The sequence below is a fragment of the Phodopus roborovskii genome, unplaced genomic scaffold (genome assembly GCF_943737965.1).
Source record: "Phodopus roborovskii unplaced genomic scaffold, PHOROB, whole genome shotgun sequence".
NCBI lineage: Eukaryota > Metazoa > Chordata > Mammalia > Rodentia > Cricetidae > Phodopus > Phodopus roborovskii.
Genome location: NW_026126549.1, coordinates 26,023,462 through 26,039,873, shown reverse-complemented (window position 1 = coordinate 26,039,873; position 16,412 = coordinate 26,023,462). Strand labels below are relative to the sequence as shown.

Sequence of the window (16,412 nt, the reverse complement as noted above, 5' to 3'; positions counted from 1 at the left end):
CTCCCTCCCTTTTACCCTCTCTGCCCCCTCACATGCACCCTGACTACCCTCCCCTCCCATCACCCCACCCCAATTCCACATGTAGGGCAATGCCATCCAGGTGGGATCATGTAAATCTGTCAAGTCATTTGAAGTAGGGACTAGGACTTCTCTCCTGTCTCTAGGTTAAGGCAGTTATCCCTCCATGGGGGATGTGTTTGCAAGGTTCTTTTGTGCACCAGTAATACATCCTGGTTCCACTGTCTGAGGTCCCTTAGACTGCTCAGTCCTTCTGGCTGAGATCCATATTCAGGGGGGCCTGAGTCAGTCCCATGCTGGATTCCCAGCTATCAGTTTGGGGGCCCGTTAGCTCCTCCTTGTTCAGGTCAGCTGTCTCTATGTGTTTCTGCCACATGGTCTTGACCTCTCCGTCTGCATCTAGGTTCTAGTTTGACTCAGTGTTTAGGTATGGGTGTTTGCTTCAGTTTCCAACAGGTATCAAATGAGGGCTCCATGGATAAGTTAGTTGTTGATCTCATTATCTGGGAAGGGCATTTATGGTAGCCTTTCCACGGATGCTCAAATTGTTAGTTGGTCTTGTAGTCTTGTAGGTCTCTAGACCTTTCTTTGGGTTCAGTTTTCTCTTCAAACCAATATTGGCTCCCTCTTTTATATTCTCTCTCTCTCCCTCTCCCTATTTCTATCTCTATCTCTCCTGTCTTCTATTCCTACCCTGACTCAATCTTCCTAGTCACATGTGTTTTCCTCTCCTCCCCCTCTCTTTCTCCTACTTCTCTCTCCATTCACTGCCCCCCTCACAATAATCTTTTTAATTACAGTCCCAAGGGATCTGATGTCCTCTTCTGGTCTCTACAGGCACTACATGCATGTGCACAGACATTCATGCAGGCAAACACCCATATACATGAATTTTTTAAAAGTTCTAGATAATAATGGAACACAGTGTCTGGTACAGATAAGGCTTTATGTTGCCCATCTACTGCCAGCTAGTCTTGTTTCCTGTCCTGTTATTTAATTCTGACTCCACATCTTAATTACTACCTTTCTAGGTTTCAACACAACCACCAATGTGGTCATTCTGGCAGGCACAAATCGGCCAGACATCCTGGACCCAGCTCTTTTGAGGCCAGGCCGCTTCGACAGGCAGATCTTTATTGGTGAGATGGTATTCACTGGGTTCACTCTATGTTTTGTGGTAGAGATGTGTCTCACTGTGACCTTTTCCCCCCTTAAAACTAATTTCTAAAGGACCCCCAGACATAAAAGGACGAGCCTCAATCTTCAAAGTTCACCTTCGGCCATTGAAGCTAGACAGTGCCTTGGAAAATGAGAAGTTGGCTAGAAAACTGGCATCCTTAACCCCAGGGTTTTCAGGTGAGTGGAAATTGCTACTGGCTTTAAAGCAGTTATCAATCACTGGCAAGCACCAGGTCATTGTAGTGCCTCTCACTTTCTGCCTTCATCAGATGTTCTTACCTTTTAATTATGGGAAACTTCAGATATGCACATAATTAGAGGATACAGTACATTGAACCCTGAGCACTTTACCAGCCTTGGGGAATGAGCAGGTAGCGATTAACATCCAGGCACTCTGCATCTGGCCCCACCCTCTGCTTTCATCGTGGGTTATGAGCAGCTCCTAGTAGTACATCATTGTATCCATAAATCTTAGGATTTGCTCCCAAATACCTTAACAGTTACTGATGATAGAGATAGTATGCTGCAATGTTTACCAATACTAAGTATAAGTGAGATGGGTTTTAGTATATTTACATGGTTGCCCAGTGATACTATAATTTAACTTTGAAACACTGTGTCACCTTGAGAAGAATCTGTGAGCATCTTCTCCTTCCACCTCCTGGCCTGGACAACAGTAATATATTTCAGTCTTTATAGGTTTTCCTATCTGGACGTTTTATCATTGGATTATGTGATATGTTACCTGCTTATATTCACTTAGAATGCTACCTGTGGTAACAGGTAGCACCCTTATTTGTTTTTCTGATTATTCATTGTCTGGTATGTGGGTATGCCATGTTTCACTTGGTTTCTACTTTGTGATTGTTATGCATAAAACTCATAATATTCACCTACATATTTTTGTGCGGGTATATTCATTTCTTTTAGAATTGCTTGATAATGTGATGAATATGTATTTGGCTTTCTGAGGAACTACTTTCCATTATCTAAAGTGATTGCATTGTATTTTTGTTGTGGTTATTTTTGTGTTTTGAGACAGGGTTTCTCTGTGTAGCTTTGGAGGCTATTCTGGAACTCGCTCTGTAGACCAGGCTGGTCTCAAACTGACAGAGATCTGCCTACCTTCTGCAGTGCTGGGATTAAAGGTGTGTGTTACCACTGCCTGGCTCAGTTGCATCATTTTAACTTCCCACCTTAGGCTATGAATATGTATGCCAGTTTCTCCATATCCTTGGCAGCAACTTTCTGGCTGTCTCTCTCCTGTCTCCTCCCATCTCTGGTTTTGATAAAGATTTTGCTACAAAGCCCTGGCTGACCTGATTTTGTGGTGGTCCTCTTGCCTCAGGCCTCCCAGTGTTGGGATAACATATGTGAGCCACTGCAGTTAGTTTATCTGTCTTTTTATTGTAGTAATCCTAGCGGCACAATAAATTGGTGTCTCACTGAAGTTTGGTTTGTTATTCAAAGCCAGTAGGTACTCATGGGGTGCATAGGTATACATGCAGACAAAACATCCACACACATAAAAATAAATAAAAATTTAGAATTGCTTTAAAATAAATGAATAAATCTTAAAAAACAAACAAAAGAAACCCATTATCAGAATAGCTATACCATTTGTGTTCAGTTTGCTTGATATACTGACTTTGATCCTTTAATTCATTCTGTTGGAGTCTTTGCCGGTAAAGTGTTTCTTGCAGATAAAGTGTAGTTGAATCTTATTTTTTTTACTCTAGTCAGCATGTGCGTATCACTTTACTGGTGAATTTAGGCCATTTATAGTTATTGTAAAATATTCACTCATTTTTTTTCTGGTTGGTTGGATTATTACTTACTGTGTTTGGTGGAATGAATGAATTCCTTTCTAGCTCTTTTGTTCATATCTTCTGATAATTATTTTTTTTTCTGTGTGTCATGATTAAGATATTTGTTCTTGTCTGTGAATAGTATATCTCTAAGTATCTTCTGTGGTTCAGGGTTGGTCATTATAAACTATATTACTTTGTGCTCATCTTGAAGTGTCTTCTGGTAGAGGGGGGTTGAGACAGGGTGTCTCTGTTTAACAACCCTAGCTGTCCTGGAGCTTGATTTGTAGACTAGGCTGGCCTTGAACTCACAGAGATCCACTTTTGTAGCAAGTCTTTCTCTGTCCCACCAATCAACTCCCAAATCACAACATGAAGACTTATTATTAATTAGGAAAGCTTGGCTGATAGCTTAGGCTTGTTTCTAACTAGTTCTTATAACTTAAATCCACCCATTTCTATTAATGTATTGCTGCCCTGAGGCTCGTTTACCTCATTTATGAGCCATGCATTCCGCCTTTCTGTTTCCTCTGTATCCTCACATCTTTTCCCTTCTTCCCCAAGTTCTCTCTGCCCAGATAATCCTGTCTAGCTATTGGCTGTTTAGCTTTTTATTAAACCAATCACAGTAACATATCTTCACACAGTGTAAAGGAATATAACACAACGTACCTGAGTGCTGGGGTGGGATTAAAGGCATGTACCACCACTGCCCAGCTGAAATGTCATTTTAGTCGTTTTTAAATATGTGATTGTTGGAAGTAGCAGTCTTGGTTTGCAGTTACTTATTCATTCATACCATGCTTTCTTGGTTTAATCCCTGATGTTACTTGGATGTGTTTGCTTTGGTGGGTGAGTTAGCTTTCTTCCCTTAAAGCTTTTAGTAATTCCTTTGTGCTGAGTTTTGACAACTTGGTTGTGCTATGTTATAGAGAGATTCTTCTCTAGACATTTGCATTTGGAGCTCTAAAAACTTTTACACTGGGCAGTGGTGGTGTACGCCTTAATCCCAGAAGTAGAGGCAGGAGGATTTCTGTGAGTTTGAAGCCATCCTGGTCTATAGAATACGTGCCTGGATAGGCTCCCAAAGCTACAGAGAAACCCTATCTTGGGAAAAAACAAACAAACTTTTTACATTTGGATATCTATTTATTTCTCAAGATTTGGAGATTTTTCTTTGAATATATTCATGAAACCTTTAGTGTTTATCTCAGTTCTTTCTATTCTGTGGGTTCTTAAATGTGTTCTCTGATCCTAACCCTGAGTTCTTAGTTAAGCCTGTTTGTTGGTGATACTCTCCACTTATTTTTTATTTGACTCATTAAGCTTTTTGTTTCTAGAATTTATTTATTTCAAAACTTTAGTGCCCTTGGTGAGTTTTTCTTCTGTGCTGTTGCTGACTTCTCACTCATTTCCCTGACTTTACCTCTGTGTTGCTGACTTTCTTCTCCAGGACCCAGATTGAATTAGTTTGGTCATTTTTATTATTAAGTTTTATAAGTTATCATCTGGAATTTTATCTCTTTCAGTATCTTCGAATGAATATTTGAGGAGGTAGACTCTCGGAAGGAGTCGGGTTGCTTGCTTCTTCATCCTTCTTGTGTTTCTGTTTTGCAGTTAGTCATATGTTCACTTGGTTAACACCTGTGGTTTTATTTCTGTGTCTTACTGAGCCTTCTGTTGGGCGCAGTGTGTACTGCTACTGAGAGGAAAGAACAAACTATTAGAACAGTAGTAATTTCGAACTATAAAAGGCAGGAAGATACATATCCAATCCTTTAAAAACAGGAAATGGCAAAAGTAATGTAGATTTTACTATGAAGATAAAAATTATTTAAGGGAATTACTGGGTATAGCATACACACCTTTAATCCCCACACTTGGGAGGCAAAGGCAAGTAGATCTCTGTGAGTTCCAGGACAGCCAGAGAGCTACACAGAGAAATCCTATCTTAGAGAAAAAAGAGAGAGAGAGACTCTGTCTCAAAAAAACAAACAGAAAAATTGCCTTAACAATTTAAGGTAAATCAACGAGGAAGAGGTAGGAAAAGGGGAAAAAAGTATAGAAGTATTGTTAAATAAAAGGAAGAATAAGAAGGGTGGAGATGAGTGTAATGGAAGGAGAGGGAAAAGAAGAAATAATGAGGAGGAAAAATGGAAAACAATTTTCTAATAATGAGAAAAGTTGAAAATAATAATTTCTTGGCCTTAATAGCTATGATCAAGTATAGAGAAAGTTCAAAAGCAAAATGAGATACATTTAAGAAGGGAAAGAAAAACATCAAAGCTTTACCAGACACATGAAATGATTAAATCAAAATAATACAAACGGGGCTGAAGAGATAGTTCTTCAGTTTGCACAAGGGTTGTTCTAGCACTCATGGGGCGGGGGTGGGGCACACAACCACCACAAGTCTAGTTCCTCGGCATCAGGCACATATGCACACATGCAGGTAAACATTTATACACCTTTTTAAAAAATGAAACATAAATCTAAAAAATACTACTGAAACATAGTAGAAAGAAAAGGGGGGAGATATGATTTCAAAATATAAGAATAAAAGGAAAAAATGTTGCTCAGTGAAGGAAAACATGCACACAAATTCCATGAAGGTGCATAAAAAATACTGTCTTTTTAAAGAACAATAAATTAAAAATACAGACATACTTCTAGGCTGGAGATATAGCTTAGTCACCCTGGGTCTGATCCATAGCACCGCATAAAACAGCTGTGGTGGTGCCCTCCTATAATCCTAGCGCCAGGGTGTGTGTGTGTGTGTGTGTGTGTGTGTGTGTGTGTGTGTGTGTGTGCGCGTGTGTGTGTGCGTGCGCACGCGCGTGCGTGTGATGGAGGTGGGTGGGGATAGAAGAGTAGGAATTCAAGGTTATCTTGGGCTACAGAGATAATAGTAATTGTTCTTTCTTTGTTTTTGTGTGTAGGTTTGGGGGTGTGGGAGGCATGTACACATGCACATGCTCCTGCCCACATGTGATTGGAGGACAACTCTGAGTCATTTCTCTCTTACCTTTACATGTGTTCTGGGGCTTGAACTCAGGTCATCAGGCTTGCATTGTAAGCATTTTACTGAGCCATCTTAATTTGTCCCTGAGAGTGAACAATTGTGTTTCAAGAAAAATAAAAGTAGTAGTAGTTTGTTTTCGAGTCTTTAGAAATTGGAGAGTGTTGGGTATGTCCCCTGGGGAGGGTCATCTGCTTGGGCTTGTGGATCTTTCATTGGTATTGGGTGTGTTTTGAGAAAGTGCTGATGTGGATGAAAGTTTGCATACCTGGGGCCTCCACTGGCTGTGCTTAGCTTTGCAATCTGCAGGCTTCAATGGTTCTGCCCTGGTGCTTTGCAGACCCCTGATTATATCCACTGGCATTCTGTGTACAGGCCTAGCTGGAGGGCTTGGAGTTCTCAAGGGGATTGAGGGTGGGGAAGGGATGTGTAAGGCACAAGACCTGTGTTCAGACCTTCAGTCTCCTGTGTGCTCCTCATCCTGCTGGAGAGATGTCGGTATTCATTGAAGGGTCAGTGGCTGAAAGGGGCTCATTTGTGTGTGGATGCAGGCTCAGCACTCTGACTCCGGAGTTAGCCTAAGTGAGTCTTCTCCCGGCAGGAAGGGTGCGCTGCCTTTCTTGTGCACTTCTGCCCTTTTTTTTTTTTTGCTTGTCAGCATCTGGCTTTCCTGTTCTCCACAGCTTCCTTCCAGAGCTTCCTTCCAGAGCTGTCTCTGACCTTGGGACTGTAGCAGGTTAATTCAAGTCCCGACTAGCAATTGTTCTGTCCTTAGACCTCTGGGGCTGCCTGTCCCCCCTGTTTTCAGACAGGGTTTCTCTGTATTCCTGGCTGCTCTGGAACTTGCTCTGTACTCCAAGTCAGCCACTACCTCACCAAACCCTGCCACCAGCGTAGATGTGTGAGGCCTGTGCTTGTGCTGCCCACCTCTTCATACAGTGCTGCCCTGACTTCTCCCGCTGTCACACTCCCATGCTCTGTGCTGGCAGCCATTCTGCCAGCACTGTTGTGGCTTTCTGAAGCTTGTTTCTATCTTTGGAGTAAATTCCATTTTTTCTTACCCTGATTCTTGTCCTTCAGTGGGTTACACAGAAGCAGTTTCTTGTGGGTCATCTTACCCAGAAGCAATACACTGTTTAAAACTTAGCATATGTTATAGCTTGCTTGTGTTAATACACACTTAAGCTGAAAAATCCACATAAAGCCATTATGTACCAAACATACATTTGACAAGCTTTACATTATTTAAATTTAGTTTATTAGCCAAATGTACTGGACTTTTTAATACATATTTATTATATGTTATGTAAATATATTGTCTAACATGCCTGTAAGTCATTTTCCCAGCAAAAATGGTGAAACTAAGAAAATCAATGTGCATTATTTAAAAATATTGTCATTGGAGTCCCACAGCCAAACGTTAGGCATAGCTCAGGGAACCTGTGGAAGAGGGGGAAGGATCGTAAAAGTCAAAGGGGTCAAGGACCCACAGAATCAGCTAACCTGGGCTCACAGGGGCTCACGGAGCCTGAAGTGACAACCAGGGAGCCTGCGAGGGTCTCTGTTCCTCATACTGGGTTGTCTAGTCCAATTTAACACGAGAGGCGGTTCCTGGTCTCACTGCAACTTGATATGCCATGTTTGGCTGTATCCATGGGAGGCCTGCCCTTCTCTGAATAGAAACTGAGAAGGAGTGTGTGGGGAGAGGGGAGATGGTCAGGTTAAGAGCACTAGCTGCTCTTCCAGAAGACCCAGGTTCAATTCCCAGCACCTACAACAGCTAACAACATCTGTAACTCCAGTTCCAAGTGATCTAGTGTCCTCTTTTGGTCTCTGTTGGCACTGCGTAGCACAGACATACATGTAGGCAACACACACACAAATAAAATAAAGATTTTAAAATGCTGTTGTAGTTGGCCATTACCTGAACCATATTTTCTATTAAGGTGAATCGATGTCTACAGTTACCTGTTTGCTACAAATTCTCTCAGCCTACAGGGCCAAGACTGTGTAGGCTTGTACTTAATACTAGAATAGCTTAGGGTTCTTGCAAACACCTTGATAATGTTTCAGTTAAACCCTTTCTCAGTCTCCTGATGGGTAAGGTCCTTGTGGGTTTGGTCTTCCCTACTGTGTGACTGGTCAATTTGAGCATGATTTTGTGTGTTGGTTTGTAGGAGCTGATGTTGCCAATGTCTGTAACGAAGCTGCTTTGATTGCTGCAAGACACCTTTCAGATGCCATTAATGAGAAGCACTTTGAACAAGCAATTGAGCGAGTGATTGGAGGTAAGGTATAACTCAGGTCATCAGGCTGGTGGTAGTCAACGTGTTAGGTGGTATGTGGCTGTACTTCCAGCAGGTGGGAGGTGAAGGAGGAGAGGATCTCAGTTTTGAGCCCACTTTAGGGTAAATGGTGAGACCATGTCTATTTTTAAAAGTTTGTAAAAGAAAATTTCAGCCCTTGATTTCTCTGTTTTGTCAAGATCTACAAAGGAAGTATATTCACGAAGCCATGGGGCTTGCCATGCCATCTCCAGGGTTACCTTGTGCTTTCCTGTGTCTGAACCCTTCCCTTTCTGAGGTAGAAAGGAGCTTGCCAATTGACAGTGCTGCCTCCATGAACCAAAGACTCATGCTTTGTAGTAATGTGACATGTGAGAAAGGGAAGAAATTCTGTGATGAACTGTGGGGAGGTGATTTGTATTTTCTGATAAACTAGAAGGTTAGGGGTTAGCTTAATGGTGTGGAGTAACTGCTTAGCATACAGAGGCTCCAGGGCCCATCTCCAGCACCACAAAAGAGAAAAAAGAAAGAAATGCTGTGGAACAGTGGGTGTATTAACACCTCCTTAGTAACTGTTGACCCTGATAGCTTTGTGAAATGTATTTGTCTCAGTTTTGACATTGAGAACATAACGCTACACCTCCACCCCCTCGATGAACAAAGCAGAACACTTGAAAGATAGTGTGGTTGTTTGCCTACCACAGAATATGCACCATCAGGGGTTACAATTATAGATCATGATACAAAATGAGGCTTGGAGCCAACCTCTCTGCAGACTGGGGAAAAGCTGTGAAACTACAGATCTTTGAGCTCTATCGTTGGCATGGACCTCTTTCTGTTTGTTATTTTTTGAGACAGGGTTTCTCTGTCTAGCTTTGGCTGTCCTGGAACTGTTCACCTTGAATTCACAGAGATCTGCCTGCTTCTACCTCCTGAGAGCTATTATTGAAGGCATGCACCACTGTTGTCTGGAGGCATTGGACACAGGGTCTTTTGTACTCTGTGTCTGGGAGCCACCTTCCCAGGGTGTTTCTTGACAAATTCCTTAATCCCTTAAATTGTCTGGCCTGTGAGGGCTTGCCAGCTCTGAGTAGGAAGTTCAGGTCTTTGACTAGGGTGATACTTTCCTGTCATCTGCTTCTCACTGGCAACAGACAAGCATCATTGTTGTCCCAGGATTTGATGGTTCTGAATAACAAAACCAGGCAGAATGCTCAATTACATTTACATTTCTGTTGACCCCCATCTCCAAAAAAAAAAAAAAATTTGTGGGTTTAAACAGTGGGAAGTTAGGGTAAAATCGAGCCTGGGCAGAGATGAAAGATACACATTTTTGTTGTAGTTGGATATATTTCAGACTTGGCCCTTTATTTGAAATTTGGTTAGGAAGTTTAGGCTTGTTGTTACATTTCATTGTAGGTAATGAGATGTTTAGCATTGTATTGCTATTTTTTAATGCCATTGTCACTAAAACTGTGGTTTGGGTTTTTTGTTTTTATTAGGCTTGGAGAAAAAAACCCAAGTTCTGCAGCCTGAGGAGAAGAAGACAGTAGCTTACCATGAGGCAGGCCATGCGGTTGCCGGCTGGTATCTGGAGCATGCAGACCCACTCTTAAAGGTGCCACAGAGGCAATAGGCAATAGACAGGCCAGCTTAGTATGTGAACAGGGACTGAAAAGGAGTTATAGTCACTTAAGAGATAGCAGGTCCAATGTATCTTTGGAGGGATGTAGCAGAAACTAATGATGGCTGAAAGAAATGTTTACATGCACCCTCCCCCACAGCTATAGCACAAATTTTGACAGAAAACCTTTTCTATTTGCCACCCTGGAGACTGAACCTAGGACCTCATACATGCCGGATAAATCCTCTACCACTGAGCTATACCCCTAACCCCTTTTTATTTTATTTTTAAGTATGTATCATGTATATGTGTTCGGGTGTGGGCATACATATACCTACCTACTCACACGTGTGACAGTCCTCTTCAGAACCTAGTGTCTTACACATGATAGGTAAACACACTCCAAAACTGAGCCACACTTTCAGCCCAGATAAGCTTCCTTTTTTTTTAATGGCTATTGTGAAGCTGAATCTTAAGTTTTCGGAACAAACAGAATAGTGGGAGCAGCTAAGAGGAGGTAATACTGCCTGACTTCCATATTGCACTGCTGCAATAAAGTCTGTGACACTTCAGAGGCTGGAAAAGTAGGATTAACATGCCATGAGTTCAAGGCCAGCTTGGGCAAGTGTGAAACCTTGTCTCAAAAAGCAAAACAAAAATGGGTTATCTGGTGTATTTACAGCAGTGGCATGCTATAAAGCAGTAGAAATTAGTAAGTAGGTTATTAATACACACAACAGTATAGATGAATTTCAAAAGCGGAATGAAACCAGACACAAAGTGTGTACTGTGGGGTGGCATTTATACACCATTCTAGAAAGGATAAACTTGCTGTTGTAGGCATGAATGTGGTTGCTTCGGGCTGTACATGGCAACTTAGCATGGTAGCAGCATTTTATGTATTAGTTGTGGTTGGAAATCATGTATAAAATTCACTGTTTTAGGGGGTTGGAGAGATGGCACAGTAGTTAAGAACACTGGTTGCTTTTCCAGAGGATCCAGGTTCAATTCCCAGCACTCACATGGCAGCTTACAACTGTCTGTAACCCCAGTTCCAGGGGATTTGACACCCTCACACTGACATACATGTAGGCAAAACACCAGTACACATAAAATAAATTAATTTGAAAAAAATAAAGATTTATTTAGGGTCTAAAGAGATGGCTCAAGGATTAAGAGCACTGGTTGCCCTTCCAGAGGACATTCAATTCCCAGCACCACATGGCAGCTGTAACTCCAGGCCCAGGATGTCCAACACACACAATATGCAGACAGTCATGTAGGCAGAACAACTATAAAGTAAATATAAAAAATTTTTTAGAAGGATTTATTTAAAAATCTCATTGTTTTATACTTAAAGTAGGCAGACTTTATATAAAGGAATCCTCTTCCAATACAATTTCTAAAGAAAAAGGAAATTGCTCAGTTTCATAAAAGAGACCAGGAAGGATAGTGAAAGCGCTTGAGCATCTTGGGCCACTGTCCCCTTTATCCTCTGAGGCACAAGTGGCTGTGCCAGAGTTGAGTCAGCTCTGTGGTCTGCCAGAGGAGACCCCAGCCAGCAGAACTCAGGACTCCTTTATGTAAGGGCAGGGAAGCTTCTGGGAACTTGAGGTTGGGGGTTCCCCCTAGATCTCATGGCACTGGAGCTGGTGTGCAGCCCAGCATGGCGCTTCCTTTTATCAGCAAGTTTGCCTGTGGACAGTCCCTGATCAGGACTGCATTGGGAGTGGGACCTTCACCACTGTGCTTCCTCCTCACCAGGTGTCCATCATCCCTCGTGGTAAGGGGCTGGGCTATGCCCAGTACTTGCCAAAGGAGCAGTATCTGTACACAAAGGAGCAGCTGCTGGACAGGATGTGCATGACTCTGGGAGGCCGAGTCTCTGAAGAGATCTTCTTTGGAAGAATCACAACCGGTGCCCAGGATGACTTGAGGAAGGTTACCCAGAGTGCCTATGCCCAGGTGTGTCTGTGGACCTGTGCTTCTGCCTCCTTTCTTATTAGCCTAGAAAAATCAGTCTACGTGAATGACTAGGCTGACACAGATGTTTCACTGATTTAGATTTTTGCAGCAATAATTCTTTCTTAAATTCACTATAGAGACTGGAGAGATGACTCAGCTGTTAAGAGTGCATACTGTTCTTGTAGAGGACCCTAGTTCTCTTTCCAGAACTCATGTTGGGCGGTTTACAGCTGCCTGTAACTCCAGATCTGACACTTCTGGCTGCTAAGGGCACCTAGACTCATGTACAGCCACATACAAGGATACACACATAGAAACAATTTAAAATACTAAAAAAAAAACAAAACAAACAAACAAACAAACAAAACACTTTAAAACAATAAAAACTTGCTGGGAGGTAGTGGCATCCTTTAATTCCAGCTCTTGGGAGGCAGAGGCCGAGGCAGATGGATCTCTTGAGTTTGAGGCCAGCCTGGTCTACAGAGCGAGTTCCAGGATAACCAGGACTAAACAGAGTATATTAGTATATTGCAGTCTTTAGAGTTTTTCCTAAGAACCCTGTATGTAATGCTTATAAGTAGAGTTTAAAGTTTAATTTTTAGAGTTTTTATTTTTAAGGAGGTATCTTGTAACTCAGGCTAGTCTCAGCTGTCCTCCCAAGTCTTGGGATTTCAGTATGTACCACAGTACCCAGCTGTAAATTTACTTTTTAAAAATAATCTGTTGTGTTATTTGATCTGTATGAATGTTTTGGCTATGTGTATATGTGCCTAGTGCCCTTGGAGGCCAGAAGCGTGCACAGACCTCCTAGAGCTGGAGTTTCAGGTAATTGTGAGCCACCGTGTGCATGCTGGGAACCAAACCTGGGTGCTCTGGAAGCGCTGAAGTTTAGTTAAGCTCCATGTCCCCATAGCAGTTTGACAACGCCCTGTCCCTGGCCACTCCCCTAGCAGCCCTGTCTTGACCTGTAATGGTCCTGGGTTTGTTTTAGCTTTTACTGCTGGTTTCCACAGCCCCAGCAGTAGGGTGACCCCTGTTCTCCATTGAGGCAGCTCTTTGCCTGTCTTCCAGGTCTTGCTTTGGAAGTGATACTTCCTAACTAGTTACTTTTAATGTTAAATTTTTTTCCCCTAAAGCATTATTGCTTATTATTTCTCTTGTTTATTTCTAGTTTAATCCTTTTGTTTATTTGATCTTTTTTAAAAAGTGTCTTTCCTGTGGTGTATAGTTTTTGTCCTGTCCTGTAGCACCTGGGAGTCATTCTGTGTCTGGTTCATGGAGCCTTCTGCTTCCTCCCGTGGGTCACAGACCTGTTTCTCCACCCTCCTTTTCTCCGGAGACATCACTCTGCATCTTACTTCTTTTCTCATAGTAACTTCACAAGGCGTCCACCTCTTGTCCATGTTTGTCTTTCTGATCTCAGGAGTGGGGAGGGTTAGGATGTGAGGAGGTGAGGAGACTGTTTATCTGCTCCCTTGTCTCTGTTGCTGCTTCCCACATTCATCTGAGACACCCCTCCCCTTAAGGTTCTTTCATTTTTTTTGAGCTGGTGAGATGGCTCAGTTGTTAAAAGCACTGACTGTTCTACCAGAGACCATGAGTTCAATTCCCAACACCCACAAAGGCAGCTCACAACTGTAATTCTAATTCCAGGGGATCTAGTATCCTTATACAGACATGCAGACAAAGCATCAATGCACATAAAATAAAATGATTTTTTTTTTTATGTGTAAGGATGTTTTTCCTACATGTGTGTCTGTGTACCATGTACATGTCTGGTACATGTAGAGGCCAAAAGAGGGCCTCAGATCCCTGGAACTGAGGTACAGATGGTAGAGAGCCTCCATGTGGGAGCTGGGAATTGAGCCCAGGTCCTTTGGAAGAGCATGCAGTGCTCTTAACCACTGAGCAGATATCTCTCCAGCCCTGTCCTTCTCTTCAAGTCAGTTTTACTTCTAGAAGCTCCTCCCTTAAGCAGTGCTGACTAGTTTGGGAGCCTCACAAGAGTCAGTACATCTGTCACTTCACATTGTCCCTTAGCTCCATGGACACAGTTTGTGGAAAAAATGCAGATGTCATCATGTGTCACATGTTTTCAGGTTTAGACCATCTTTTCACAGGGAGAACTTGTTGGCAGTTTGATCTTACCAAGAGCTTTTTGATCTTTCAAGATAGGGTTTCTGTTTGTTGCTCTGGCTGTCCTGAGACTTGCTTTGTATACCAGGCTGGCCTCAAATTCAGAGATCCCCTGCTTCTGCCTCCTGAGTGCTGGGATTAAAGGTGTAGGCCACTGTGACCAGCAATGTCAAGTGCTTTTGCTTTTCCGAATTCCTCCACAAGTGGAATAGCCTTCAGACTTCAGGGCTGCTATAGTTTGCCCACTGTTTTGTCCACTCATTTTGTCCTGATTGTGCTCCTGTATAAGTTTAAATCATGCTGCTACTCTTGGCCATCTACATAGTATCTTTGTTCACTTTGACAGCCCTTGACCTCTAAGTCTTTGATGGTAAAGATTCTGAACAGATGGTGGTAGCACACACTTTTAATCCCAGCACTCAGGAGGCAGAGGCAGGGGGATCTCTGTGAGCTCCAGGCCAGCCTGGTGTATAGAGTGAATTCCAGGACAGGCCCCAAAGATACACAGAGAAACTCTATCTTGGAGGGAAAGGTAAAGGTTCTCTTATCTAACCTTCTAGTCGTGGATCTTTTCCAGATCGTTCAGTTTGGCATGAATGAGAAGGTGGGGCAGATCTCATTTGACCTCCCACGCCAGGGGGACATGGTATTAGAGAAGCCTTACAGTGAAGCCACGGCGCGGATGATAGACGATGAAGTGAGGGTCCTCATTAATGACGCCTATAAAAGAACTGTGGCTCTTCTCACAGAGAAGAAGGCTGACGTGGAGAAGGTGGGTGCCAGTGTGGAGAGGATTCTCACGAGTGCTTCCTTTGCCCACAAGTGCGTGTTTGTATGTACGCGTGCACATGTGCGCTTGCGCTCATGTGCTTGTGTTTACGAATGTGTGCGTGTACTCAGATGTCAATCGAATGATAATTCTGTGGAGTTGGTTCTCTCCTTCCACCATTATGTGGGTTCCAGGGGTTAAATTTAGATCATCAGGCGTGCTCAGCAAGTGCCTGTACCTGCTGGGCCTTCTTGCCAGCCTCATTGGTTTGAGACAGGATTTTGCTGTGTAGAGCAGGCTGGTACCAATCTTGCTGTGATTCCCCTGCCTCTCCCGAGTGCTGGAATACAGGGTTGAGTCGCTATGTCTGGCTCTCTGCAGATGGTTTAGTTGGTGTCTAGACTCAAGAATCCCTTCCTCCCGACTGCCTCCTGTGTTTCTCCCCTCTGGTGCTGTCTTCCCTGTGCCCGGCGAGCAGAAGCAGCACTGTTCCGGTTCTTGTGTTAGGTGAGGAAAGTCTGTGAACAAGCAAAAGAAAATGTTAGGGCCAGCCTCATTCTGTGTGAGACTTGCCAGAATTCCATGAAAGTAGTTAAAATAAGGAGAAGCTGCCAAGCTCGGGCTTGGCAGAGTTTGCAAGCACCATGGGGGGAGAGGGTGCTTTATCTCACCCCTGCCTAGATAGACTTCGTGTAGTCAGTGTCTACCAAAGAAATGTTTGGTGGAAGGAAAGTGTGTTGAGCAGGGTAAGGATCCTGACACACAAAAGTACTTTCTGACCCAGCAGAGAAAGGAAGTGATGAGGAGGGTTGAGCCAGCCGGGGGACCAGTCTACTAGAGGAGAGGGCTTGAAGACTTTGCCCAGGGGCTCAGTTTGCCTCCCTGTGGAGTGAAGACTTGGCAGGTTGTCTGGGCCCTTCTTCAGGATAAGGGGAACTAGCTAACAGGACCAGCTAAGCCTGCAACCTCCTGAGGTTCTTGTCATTGTCCTCACTTTACAGTGAAGAAACAACACAGAGAGGTCATGTGATAGAGTGGCAGAGGCAGGGTTCTGACCCTGCTGCAGCCTTTGCAAGTGCCCTCTCCACTTGTGTTGTGTCCTTGACAGTGGTGGGCAGGTAGCAAGCACTTGGAACGTGACTAGCGCTGTGCTGTGAAAGTGCTCGGTTTATATGAGCAGATGTCCCTGGTGAGAGTTAAGATTTCAGTGCTTACGCATGACTGCACTGCGTTCTTGCATCTTAGGATTCCTAAAGCTTTCATGTCTCCTGAGTATTCACAATTAGTTGTAAGTGCACTCATTTTTGCTTGTATAAGGCTTCAGATGAGGAACAGCCCCAAGGTGACAGCCTCCTCCTCAGCACACAATCCACTCCTCCCTAACAGCAAGCACGAACTGCACTGCACAGTTGTGTTTCACTCACTTTCAGAGAAGTACGTGCACTCCGTTATCCCAGCGACATAATCCTTGATTGTGTAGATGTACCAAAATGTGTTTTCCTGTCTGCCTATAAAGGACATTTGTGCCTATAAAGGACACCTTACTCTAGACAATCATGTGATCTTATTTATGAGACATGTTTAGTTGTCTTAGATTTCTCACCCCCCC

General features: G+C 43.2%; 1 protein-coding gene across 1 annotated transcript in view; it reads left to right on the top strand.

The window, feature by feature from the left end:
- Positions 1-16,412, top strand: part of Afg3l2 (AFG3 like matrix AAA peptidase subunit 2) — a 41,907-nt gene that overhangs the window by 24,397 nt on the left and 1,098 nt on the right. Inside the window, exons 11-16 of the mRNA XM_051201203.1 lie at positions 1,050-1,157; positions 1,249-1,374; positions 8,202-8,312; positions 9,812-9,927; positions 11,698-11,898; positions 14,612-14,806. Coding sequence (XP_051057160.1) covers positions 1,050-1,157; positions 1,249-1,374; positions 8,202-8,312; positions 9,812-9,927; positions 11,698-11,898; positions 14,612-14,806 — 857 coding nt within the window. The remainder of the gene's footprint in view (positions 1-1,049; positions 1,158-1,248; positions 1,375-8,201; positions 8,313-9,811; positions 9,928-11,697; positions 11,899-14,611; positions 14,807-16,412) is intronic.